The following is a 12,171-nucleotide window of genomic DNA, read 5'->3' on the forward strand; positions in this document are numbered from 1 at the left end:
ACAATCAACTAACATTCATATATCCGCATCTGTTGTATACCGTAGTGTTGTCAACGAGGCCGGCTCGTCTATTTACAGTGTGTCTAGTGAGGCACAAGAGGAGATGCCTGATCTTGAACCGAATTTGCGAAGTGCCGTATCCATTGCCAGACGGTTGCAAGACCCACTGGCAGAATTAGTAAAGATAGATCCGAAACACGTCGGAATCGGACTCTACCAGGTAATCATGACTTAACATAGAGCAACATAGATAAACATGTCAGCTACACAACAGTCCACTTACTAAGCTGGGTTATCTACAAGTTACGTTCTAGTTCTCCAAATTTCCCCAAATGAGTGACGTCTGCCGATCTACTCTTGGGTCATGCGTCACGTTATTATCCAGGATAGTATGGACAATTAGTTTGTATGGAAAAAACTTTGGCATTGGAGGTTATGGGTTTGTCAAGGGCCCGGTGTACTACGTACTGATGGTACTGTCAAAGTTGCGAGACAAAGTAGAGTGGGTGAGGAGTATAGAGTGTGGGGTGGGTGGGAAATGATGGTTGTTTGGCTTTGTGTATCTTTGTGTCTGTCAGTTTCTAAGTCAATTTGTTCGTCTGTCTTTCTGTTTTTTTGTTTATCCGTTTGTCTTTCTGTCGATCTGCTTCCTTCAGTTCGCTGTGTGTCTATAATGACAAATTCATTCATACACATAATACTTACAATCAACTCACATCCGTAACATTATGGACTCCTGCACCTCATTCAAACAACATATCCACTATCTCTTCATTCCAACAGGCTTGCATACTAATGTTTTCAGTTAGTGATCCCCCTGTGTATAAGAGATCTATAAGATTATAAGATTATATAAAAGAGAAAACAGACAGACAGACAGACAGACATATTGACAGGTAGTATCTGCCTGTCTGTCTGTATATATACTACTTATCAATATGTCTGTCTGTGTATCTGTCTGTCTGTCTGTCTCTTTTCTGTCTTTTATATAATCTTATAATCTTAGATCTCTTATACACAGGGTGGATCACTAGCTGAACATATTTATTCAAGCCTGTTTGAACAATAATTACTATACAGTGCTACACCCTCGGCTGGTGTACATGCACACCACATGGCGCTAAGACATGCGAGGCAAGAGGCACAAACGCTCAAGCATTTGACGCCATTGAAAATCCCATCACGTGGTTGTTATTACGCCTACCATATCCGTCTAACCATAATTTTGGTTGTGATGAGGTGACCCCAGAGTCGCCAGAGCCAAAACAAAACACTAATGTGGGAAAACATGCACATGCACATGTAGCCTAGGCGTCTGTTCGCTCTGACTTTGGATACCATAACAAAAAATGAATAGAGAGACGCACTAGCGTACACGAAGCAGAAGAAGAAGAAGAAGAAGAAGAAGAAGAAGAAGAAGAAGAAGAAGAAGAAGAAAAAGAAGAAAAAGAAGAAGAAGAGGTTATATTTACCCAGGAATGCCCCTTCAGCCTGAGGCTGGTCTTTCAGGGGTGTTGCAGCAGCTACCTAAGTAAGCTGCCTTCTTCCCCAGCATTTCTGCTGGTACTCATTTATACTCCGGAGTCGAGGGAAGCATTTGTGTGTATGTCATAGCTCGCCATCACTGTGGCTTGAATTTGCAAACCTTCAAGGTCCCGGATGTAAACACTCCGTAAGATGACTCTCTAACCAACTGAGCTATTTGCACCACACTTACAGGTCAGCCGCTTCGTCTGATGAACAGACGCTGTCATGGACAATGCACGTTCCCATTCGCAAATTTCCGTCAAGCGCCACATTTGTTGTGATTTTTGCAACAACACCGCAGCCGCTCAGCCATGCACACCGAACATTCAAGCTGTCAGACTGCAGAACCACTATGCAGAAACACTGTGGAACAAGCAAAATGTTATAAGTCAGGTACAGCTACACCTTCACTCCCTAGACGCCTGGTTGTTGGTGGGAAAACATGCACGTGCAAATGTAGACTCTAGGTGTTGTTTCTATGTGCTAAACCCGTAAAGACCATGTACAGGACGGACACCCGATGACCGAATTCTCGTAGCAGCTACACCAAACAAAGAGAGGTGGAGCCTCATGATGACATCACGTTTGTCTATTGGTCAGTAATGACACCACTTCTCGTCTATTGGTCGGAATAGCTTCATTTGCATCTGCGCTAATCGAGTATAAATATGGTCGGTCGGTCATCCAACGATTACTATACCCTTAGCCCGGAAATCCGGGCCTCGTGTAACAAGGAGATAGTGGATACGTTGTTGGAATGAGTGCAGGAGTCCATGATGTTAGAGATGCGAGTTAATTGTTAGTAATTATGTGTATGAATGAATTTGTCATGTTTGTGTTGGTTGAATGATAATTTGAACATGAGACACCAGCGCCGGATCCAGGAATTTTTGAAAGAGGGGGTTCACCGTTAGCAGTTATTCATAGCATTACTAATTTTCTTTTTTCTAATGAAATTATATGAAATTATTGAACCACACCTATTGGAAAATAGGGGGTTGCAACCTCCTGAGCCCCCTCTGGATCCGGCCCTGGACACTATTCACGTAAATATGGTATGTATAGTAACAAACTGACTATAATACCAACAAAACATGTGAAAACGATCACAACTTAGATGATCATAATAAACATATGTACTACAGCACATCTACAAACTGTTAACAATAATATCATTCAACATGCAACACTTGCAAATCCGCCTGTAATTTTCAATTAATTCCAACACAACCAACATACATTTACTGTTATTGGTCTTACTTGTCTGTAGCTTGTAATACGCTGTTCATAAAGCATGTGTTGCTCATGGTTACCAGCCCTATCGTTCGGGTGTCAGATCAAGACTGTGGCAAAGATAAACTAAAAGATAAATTTATTGATGTAACATTAAGTTCTTAATTTATTATTGATTTTTATTTATTTATTGAATATTAATAAATTTATTGATTTATTATTAGCTTATTACTAATATATTAATTTATCACTAATATCTGTCAGTTAATATATTGATTTATTATAACTTTATTGATCTATTATTAATTTATAGATTATTGGTTATTGATTTATCACAAATTTATTTTTTTGTTGTATTATATATTAATTAATATTAATGTATTAATTTATTATTTATTAATTGATATTAATGTATTGATTAATTATTTATTACTTGATTAATTTTTAATTTATTGATTAATTGTTAATTTATAGATTAATAATAAATTTATTGATTTATTATTAATTGATTTGTTTCTTTGTTTGTCTGTTTGTCTATTCATTTGTAAATTTGTTGGTTTGTTTGCTTGTCTATTTCTTGTTTCTTTGTTTGTCTGTTTGTTTGTTTGTTGTTTGTTTTTGTTTATTTCTAGATTGTTTATTTGTTAATTTGTATGTTTATTTGTTTGTTCGTCTGTTTGTTTCTTTGTTTGTTTCTTTGTTTGTTTGTCTGTTTGTCTGTCTGTCTGTTTGTTTGTTTGTTTATGTGTTTGTTTGTTTGTTTGTCTGTTTGTTTGTTGGTTTGTTGGTTTGTTGGTTTGTTTGCTTGTTGGTTTGTTTATTAGTTTATTTGTATGTCTGTTTGTTTGTTTGGTTGTTAGTTTGTTTTTTGTTACTTTGTTTGTTTATCCGTTTGTTTGTCTGTCAGTCTGTTTGTCTGTTATTTGTTAGTTTGTCAGTTTGTTTATTTGTTTGTCCATTTCTTTTTGTATGTAGTTTCCTCATTAGCTGTTTCATTGTTTGCTTGTTTGCTTGCTTGTTTGTTGGTTTGTTTGTTTGTTTGTTTGATTGATTTTTTGCTTGTCTGTTTGTTTGTTTGTTTGTCTGTTTATTTGTTATTTTGTTTGTTTATTTGTTATTGTTTGTTTGTTTGTTTGTATTTTAGTTTGTTTGTTTGTTTATTATTTTGTTTGTTTGTTTGCTTGTATGTTTGTTTGTTTGTTTATTTATTATTTTGTTTTTTGTTTCTTTCTTTGTCTGTTTGTTTGTTGTTAGCAATTAATAATACAATATCAGTAAATTATTACCCGAGGTGTGATAAACACCTAGGATAGTAGTAGAAACCAGTTACATGACTTACGATCAGCTTGGCGACCTACAAGGCAACCGAGGAGCACGTGACCAAAATAACAATGCAACTTATTTATTACGCACGTCATAGGATTCTGTCATGACGCGACTAAGTACATTCAAGATGCCTACCAGCCAAGGGTTTGCACTTCTACATAGTGCTTCTTCATTATATCTGTGAATTATCCTAGCGTTATCCTGATATCCTTGTCTATAGCCAGACATGTGAGACAGTCTCTCTCAAAATAAAATAACTAAATAATTAACCGGATATAGAAGGAGGAGTTAGTCAGACGAAACTGTCCGGAAGTTAAAAGGGGAGGGCTGGCCCAATCTCATTGACTACAAGAAGTTGTAGTGATGGATAATCGATCGAAAAAGACCACAAAACACTAGAATTTAGACCATCACAACTAGCCTCGAGAATGTGCATATACCTTGTTCTTATGTTTAGTCTCTTTGCAACGAAATTTGATTGATAGGATTATGGCAGTTTAAGCAACATAGAAACAAAATTTAAAAAATTTTCAATTAAATTTCACCATATAAGAGAAAAACTTGTATGTTTCTACTAATCTATGGGTGTTTCACTTTGGTTAATTAAACCCTGATAACGGCAACAAATTAATTCCTTTTTCTACAAATTTTAGTACGTAGGACCATGTCAGTATAATCTACCTATAAACCCATTTCTGAAAATTGTAAATAAACTTTGACCATATAAGAGAAAAACTTGTATGTGTCAACTAACATCCGCGTGTTCCACTTTGGTTAAACCCCAATAACAGCAACAAATTAATTCCTTTTTGTACGAATTTTAGTAAGTAGGACCATGTAAGTATATTCTATCTATAAACCAATTTTTGAAAATTGTAAATAAAATGACCATATAAGGAAAACTTATATCAGACTCCTAGTTGTGGTCAATCAAGTAGGTATAACAATATATTCAGTTCCGGTTAACTCCCGGTGTAGTTCCTGTTTACTTCCGGTTTACATCCTAGCTTCTTGTCTGGTGTGGTACATTCGGTGTGTATCCAGTTAGGCGTGGCACTTCCGACTCCTCCCAGTTGTACTTGGGCTCAGATTGGCTGCTTATTATGTAATCTTTTGTGCCCCACCCAGTGGGCTGTACCTTGTCATGGATTGGTTGATGATTATGTAACACTTTTCTGCCTATATATATGCTTGCTTGGTGCCTATTTTTCACTCTTTTTGAGTAACCTTTGCTTATAGATCATCCTTTCACGCCTTTAGATGATCGACCTGCCTCGAGGTTCAGTCACAGGGCAGCATCACCATCACTTTTACCAACACTGAGGGCCTGTGTTTGATAAAAAGTCTATAACCTGCTTTTCCGCCTTCTCCGAGCATGTCATCAGTATGACTTCTCGAGCTCAAGAGGGGAGGCAACTAGCGATTCAGCAGGTACGGTGAAATCCTCGTTCGCCTCCTGAGAACAGGCACAGTGCGGTTTGAAATGAGGATTTTAGCCAAGACCTTCGACCAGTCCCTCGACCAGTTCCGCAGACTGCAACTATGATCCTTAGCAAGTTAGGTAAACACATCAGTTTCATATCTCTATATGTGCGTACCCGTGTGTGTGTGTGTGTGTGTGTGTGTGTGTGTGTGTGTGTGTGTGTGTGCGTGGGTGCACGTGCGTGCGCACGAGTCATCACCAAAAGCGGTGGACATACCATCATCATGTGTATGCCAAGATCCCTACTCCTTACTATGTCATATATAATATATGTAATCATTAATACCCAAATCGGAAGTTGTTGCATTTGCCTGCTGGCGTAAGTCTATTCTTCCAAAACTTGCCAGGTCATGGCCCAACCAGCCAGACCCTTTTCTATGCCCCAGCAACAGTTTCGACCTTCTATGTGGGAGATGCCATTTTAATATGTTAATTTTGCGCATGCGTGAACATTTTATTTCAATGTTATTTACATACTATGAATTCTTTGTTTGGTAAACTTCAGTTGTCTCTATCCAGCACGACATGCCTAAGAAATCGCTTGAGGAAGCTGTCGATGCTGTGGTCGAAGATGCTGTTAGTTTCGTCGGGGTTGATCTCAATACCTGCAGTGAAGCTTTACTGCGACGAGTCGCTGGGATAGGCGACAAGAAAGCGAAGGCAGTGATTGAGTATAGAAATGAGAATGGAAATTTTATCAATCGATTTCACTTGAAGAATGTGAAAGGGATAGGCGAAAAGACGTTTCAACAATGTGCCGGTTTTCTTCGAATTCATTGTCCTGCAGTAGTCGATCAGTCAGACTCAATGAGTTTGGTACCATTGCAAGAGGTTTCGGATGGACGGAATCGTGGAAAGAGAAAGGCAAGGTTTGTTGGGAGTTCTGACTGTAAGAGGAGGAAGAAGGATGAAGTGGATCAGGTGGAACTGTTGGATGGGACGAATATTCACCCTGAGTCGTATGAAGCTGCAAAGCAGTATGTGCTTGCTCTGTTTTGTTTGGTCTATTTTTGATTTGCAATTAGTCTTTTAGTTTACTCTTGTATTAGCTGGGTGCCTTACTGGGTGCTTGTCATCATATAATTGTCTGGTTGTTTGTTTGTTTGTTGACAACTTGTGTAGCACAATGGAGAAACGTTGTAATGTTTTTGAAGGTGTCTGTCTGTCTGTCTGTCTGTCTGTTTGTCAACATATCTCTTCAATATGAAATTTCCAGAATATGAAGATCTTGCCAATCTCAGACGAATTTGAAAATGGGCACCTATCGTGTTGACAAATCAATAAATTAATAAATCCCAAATGGATGCCCCAGGATCCAACTCAGAATCAGAACACACTTTACAGTTGGCACGTCGGTTGCATGATCCCATCACAGATGGCTTCTAGTTTTTGTCTACATTTCTGTTTGTCTATTTGTCAAAAATGTCAGCGCGTGTGTTTGATATTATCTTCACTATTTTGCAAGACGTTATAAAATGCAAGTATGCATTGCTTATTGTCACTGTGTTTGTACCTGGTGGTTGAATTTTAGTGTTTCTATCTACTTCATTTTCTTGAATTGAAATCATTTTGTTACAACTGTTTGTGGTGTTCTGTTGCAGCATGTTGTTGATTGAATTTCAGAAGACTGTGTTCCCACTGTTCTGTGTTGTTGCATTTGGGGATTTTTGTGATTTAGGTTGTTGAGTTGTATTGGGGCAACGACGAGTGAACTCGGGAAATCTACATTGCAGGCTAAACTTTCTGCTTATGTGAAACAGCAGAAGAAAGGTATTTATCTCGGATTGTGTGTGTGTGTGTGTGTGTGTGTGTGTGTGTGTGTGTGTGTGTGTGTGTGTACGACGAATCGGCTGGACCTCCAGCCTACTGTGCTTCAAGCCAGACTCTGAAGGTTGCTGTTTTATGTAGACGTTGCCTCTGAGATCGGCGTCGGGGAGCCAACACTTCAACTAATAGTCGATGCTCTACAGCAACCATCCCGTGATGTCCGATCCGATTTCAACAAACCAGTCTTCAGGAATGCGGCAATTTCGATAGCAAACATGCACTGTGGAATGACTCTGTCGGGTTGTGTCGTGAACGTCGTGCCATTTGGAGCTTTTGTAGATGTTGGAGTTGAGAAGGCAGGCCTCATACATATCAGTGCCATGAAGGGTCGAGATCTGAAAGTCGGGGACACCGTGAGCGTGTCAGTGTTGAGCATTGACAAAGAGAGGCAAAGACTATCTTTGCAACTGAACGTTTAATTAAGCTTCTCAATGACTCTTTGGCGTTATTTATTTTGGTCGAATTGGCACTGAATACGTGAAGTGTGGTCTATCAATGCTGCATGAGATATTTCAAAGGCAAAATTTAGACGTACAGTACTTATTATATTTAGCTAATTGAGCGCATATCAAAAGAGTTGTGCTATTGTCACTATATGAATTAACAATAAAAGTTTTGCACTTAATTAAGTTAAGTTAATTAATTACCCCATCCCGGTGGTTTCCAAAACTCCACCTTCCCGAGCGTGCGCAGTAGCCCACATGCTATCGTTGCTTGGCAGCTGACCACGTGTTGTACGCAGAGCACACAGTTGCTAGAAAGTTAGACGGTTTGTTCTACAACGTGATGCTCACCTTTGCATGATAAACACTAGCTAGAAAATTCTTCCGGCTCACAAACATAGGTATTTTGCGGTTACCTAAAGCGCAGAACGTTAAGCTATCCAGCGAGTGTTCACGCGTTCCGTTTCGTCTCCACTGAAACACATGAAAAGTAATTGAATTCAAAAGTGTGCTGAATTGCCCCAGTGCGGAAATACCCCGGATTACCCCATTGTTGTATTTCCGGTTGATGATGGCTTAAATTTCAGAGTTGCCAACTCACACGCAACTTGCGTGAGTCTCACGCAAGTTCCTTCAGGTCACACGCTCACACGCAAGGAACCCAGATCTCACGCAACTTTTAGATTGCTGGAACTAGATCCGCAGTTGTCAGGCAGACGTACATGTACAGTGAACCTGTAGGTACACCGTAGATTACGTAAAAATCTGTAGTGTCTGATAGTAACTAATATAAAATCTAACGAAACTGCCGTAAAGTGATCGATGATTACGAATAGTCAACAGTTGAACTCCCAACTGCCTGCGCTGGCGATAATTGATAGTTAAATCGAGGATGCATAAAATAGTCCCGTATGTTACAGCGCGCGATACGTGTATGCAAATGTTTTGAATATTACGCTACATGATATCGAGGAAGCGACCAACAGTGAAGACCCTGCAGGAAGATGAAGATGTCTTTCACCTAGATACCGCAGGCAAGTCTAGTTCTGAAACTGTCAAAGATATTCTGCCTACTCCTACGTACGCGCATCCTTTCCTCCCCCTTTCCAAAAGAGGGAGGGGCTGATTACGCTAGATTGATTTACTGCATACGTAAACTATATTGGTTATCGTTACTAGCAGAAATTCTAATTCTGTTAGTACTTGCTACTTAATTGTCTAATGCGTATTGACACATGCACTATGTGTTGATCAGACATCGACGACGATTCTAGACAACTTCTTAGCACATACCACCAACTGCTGGTCTATGTCGGAGTCAGAGGTATCGGGACAAAGTAACAGTTTCTACTAGTAGATCCAAAACAATTGCAACACCTAATTCCAAAAGATCTGAACATCACTCGGATAGTGACTCGAATTCGAACCAGTCAAACATTACCGGTTTACAAAGCAGTAAGAAAAAGAGACTGTACCTGCAACACTTTTAGATTCTTAGATAACTACTAAGAGACACAAAGAAAAGGCAAATGTTAGCGCTGAACCAAACGCTCTAGAAGGTCAACTATCTCTGATTCAAACAGAGGAAAAACAACCAGAAGAGGACGAATTGGAAACAGAGCAGCCTTCAGAACAAGACAGTGTGGAAGGTGCTAGTGCTTGTGACAGTAATCTTACGCGAAAATTTGCAAGTGCTGCAACATACAAATGCAAATTCCAAAAAAGCTTCACAAAGAAGTGGCCATGCATACAGCCTGTGGTAAAAGCGTCCATAAATTCTACTGCACAGTGTGCAGATGTACAATTAGTTGTGGTCATATGGGAGAAGAAGCAATTCGCCGGCATGTTACTGGAAAGAGGCACACGGAGAAGACAGAAGAAGCTGACAGAGCCATTCTTCAACCGTCACTGAATATCCCCAGAGCTGATTCTGCATTGCAGGATAAGGTTAAGAATACTGTGTTAGTCTAGATACATACATACATAAACGGTATTTTCTCTATTTAGACTACTAGATCTGAAGTCAAGATGACGTATATGATTGCTCAGCATAACGGTCCAATGTCTCTAGCTGTTAAGTCCTCTTGTTCGAAATATTTTTCAGACAGCCAAACAGCGAAAAGATGTTCTTGTAGTCGCACCAAGTCGACATGCATCTTAAACAATGCACTAGCTGAAGAAATTAGAGAAAATGTCGTTAAGGCCATTCAAAAAGAACCGTACTCTCTTGCCATTGATGGTTCTACTGGCAGAAATGACACGAAGAAGCTAAATCCTTTGACCGTACGATTTGTTGATCCTGATTCCCAAAAAATTGTTTTCAACTCCTAGCTAGACATGTCAGTATTCAAGCAGCAGCAAATGAAAACGTAGTTCAACTAATGGTAATGTGCTGTAACCATCCCCAGTTTATAGAAACTCAAACTATATCCAAGTATATTTTATAAAATGAACTGTCTAAAACAGCAGTAGTTTTCTACCTGAAAACGGGCAAAATGCTACACAAAAACTCATAGCAACATAGTAGAATCATTGTTTTGCATAGACAACTAAATATAACACCGTTATACCTTCCTTTTCTGTTGATTTTGTTCACATTCACCTGTCAGCTCAAATGTCAAACTAACAGAAGTCGTACAAATCGTGCTAAAGTCATTGTAGCACAATCTAAAGATTCAAACAATATGGGAAAACATAGTTCAACTAGTTGGCAATGTGCTGTAACCATCCACAATTCATAGAAAGTCGGATAATAGCCAAGTATGTTTCATAGAAGAAAACTGTTTCTGAAAACATCATGTTTCCATTTGGAAAGGACAATAGGCTAAATGAAAAGGCACAGGAACAAATAGGAATCATTCATTTACAAAAGGAGGTAAGCAAAACATCATTTTACCTTGCTATTCTCCTTCTTTAGTTGCATTTGTCAACACGTAAGGGCGTGAAAAAGATCCGGTAAGCGGAAGTTGGAAGCCAGAGGCGGATCCAGACAGGGGGCACTGGGGGCACGTTCCCCCTTCAGAAATACGTCTTCTGATTATTTTCGTCAGTCAGTGCATGAACTCAGATTATCCAGTCACAGGGGCAGATTCAGGATTTTCGAATGGGGGTTCCGTGACGTCACAAAGGTTAGGATCAGTCACGCCTCCAGATATAAATTAGCTATTTAATCACCTATACCATAGAATGGAAGTATACGTTAATGAATCTACAGTACTGGAGAATTTGAATTGATCTTGCAAGCCTATACATGTCTTTCGCTAGACAGGCAAATGTTACTGCTTTCTCTTTTCTTTCCGAAGAAAGCGTCTATAGACATATATGGTTTCATGAAATTGTGAATGTTGTGACCATCAAAGGTGGAAGTATATTTTCATGAGATAGAAAATAACTACTTTGAAACATTATCATTGCAAGGAAGTAAATGAAACATGTTGTTGGAGAACAACTGAGATTGAAAACAAGTTACCGTAAATTAATGTAGAAAGAGTAGGAGTACCGTACGACGATGATGGACCTACGTCGAAAGTTCATAATCTGTACTGCACCTCCGTGTGAAGTTACCTAAAACTAAAACGTGAGCTGCAAGTCACATCAGGAAGTAACAAGCACTGCTGGTACGCGGTCATCTCCGCGTGATGACGTCACAAAATTTTAGGGGTTCCACGGAACCCTCGGAACCCCCTCTAGATCCGCCACTGAGTCAACTTGCTTCAACTCGTGACCAAAGCTTCCTTACCAGAAAGGCTTTGCTGCAGTTTTACTTGTCTTCTGTAGTTCTAAACGAAGTCACGATATCTACAGAATTAAAGCAATTGGACGACTAAAGCAATTTCACATCACTTTTAATGAATGTGACGTCATACTATTCCTGATTGGTTTTTGTGCCCCTCCCTCCTTCAATCGGGTTCTGGATCCGCCTCTGGAAACATCCTGATTCGTATTCGCATAGTCTATCGATATGGAATAAACGCGAATAGCTACCTAAACTAGTTCAAAGTACGTTCTAACCGTCTAAACGATGAAGTGTCTGCATTAGTGGATACACATGTACAGGAGTCGAAGCTACACCAGCTCTGACGACATATTTCTAAACGAAAACACTCTGTAATTCCAACCAAGAGGAAGATAGAACAAAGCGATATCTATCTTTTACATAGAGAACAGCGAAGAAATGCGTTTCATGCCGTCTGCTCCAATATCGTACGTCATTCTAACGCGCGTTACAACCATGACATCGAACAACACCCTACTGTAAAAATTTGTGGCGTGGCTTGAAAAATTATTTGACCTGTACCGAAACATTCTAAACATTGGATAAACACGTCGGTT

At 39.4% G+C, this 12,171-nt stretch overlaps 1 protein-coding gene and 1 long non-coding RNA gene across 2 annotated transcripts in view; one reads left to right on the forward strand and one right to left on the reverse strand.

Annotated features, from left to right (window-relative positions):
- LOC134185656 (S1 RNA-binding domain-containing protein 1-like) overlaps positions 1–8,087 on the forward strand; it is a 14,961-nt gene extending 6,874 nt beyond the window's left edge. Inside the window, exons 11-14 of the mRNA XM_062653496.1 lie at positions 46–220; positions 6,089–6,546; positions 7,248–7,339; positions 7,478–8,087. Of these exons, the coding sequence (XP_062509480.1) occupies positions 46–220; positions 6,089–6,546; positions 7,248–7,339; positions 7,478–7,815 (1,063 nt within the window). The 3' untranslated portion in view covers positions 7,816–8,087. The remainder of the gene's footprint in view (positions 1–45; positions 221–6,088; positions 6,547–7,247; positions 7,340–7,477) is intronic.
- Positions 8,088–10,247: 2,160 nt separating this feature from the next.
- Positions 10,248–12,054, reverse strand: LOC134185851 (uncharacterized). The gene is made up of 5 exons (XR_009970853.1): positions 11,996–12,054; positions 11,851–11,929; positions 11,706–11,792; positions 10,736–11,637; positions 10,248–10,663 (listed from the first exon to the last, which is right to left on the reverse strand). It is a non-coding gene; the product is annotated as an uncharacterized LOC134185851 (long non-coding RNA).
- Between the last annotated feature and the right edge of the window lie 117 nt (positions 12,055–12,171).

The sequence above is a fragment of the Corticium candelabrum genome, chromosome 10 (genome assembly GCF_963422355.1).
Source record: "Corticium candelabrum chromosome 10, ooCorCand1.1, whole genome shotgun sequence".
In the NCBI taxonomy this organism is placed as follows: domain Eukaryota; kingdom Metazoa; phylum Porifera; class Homoscleromorpha; order Homosclerophorida; family Plakinidae; genus Corticium; species Corticium candelabrum.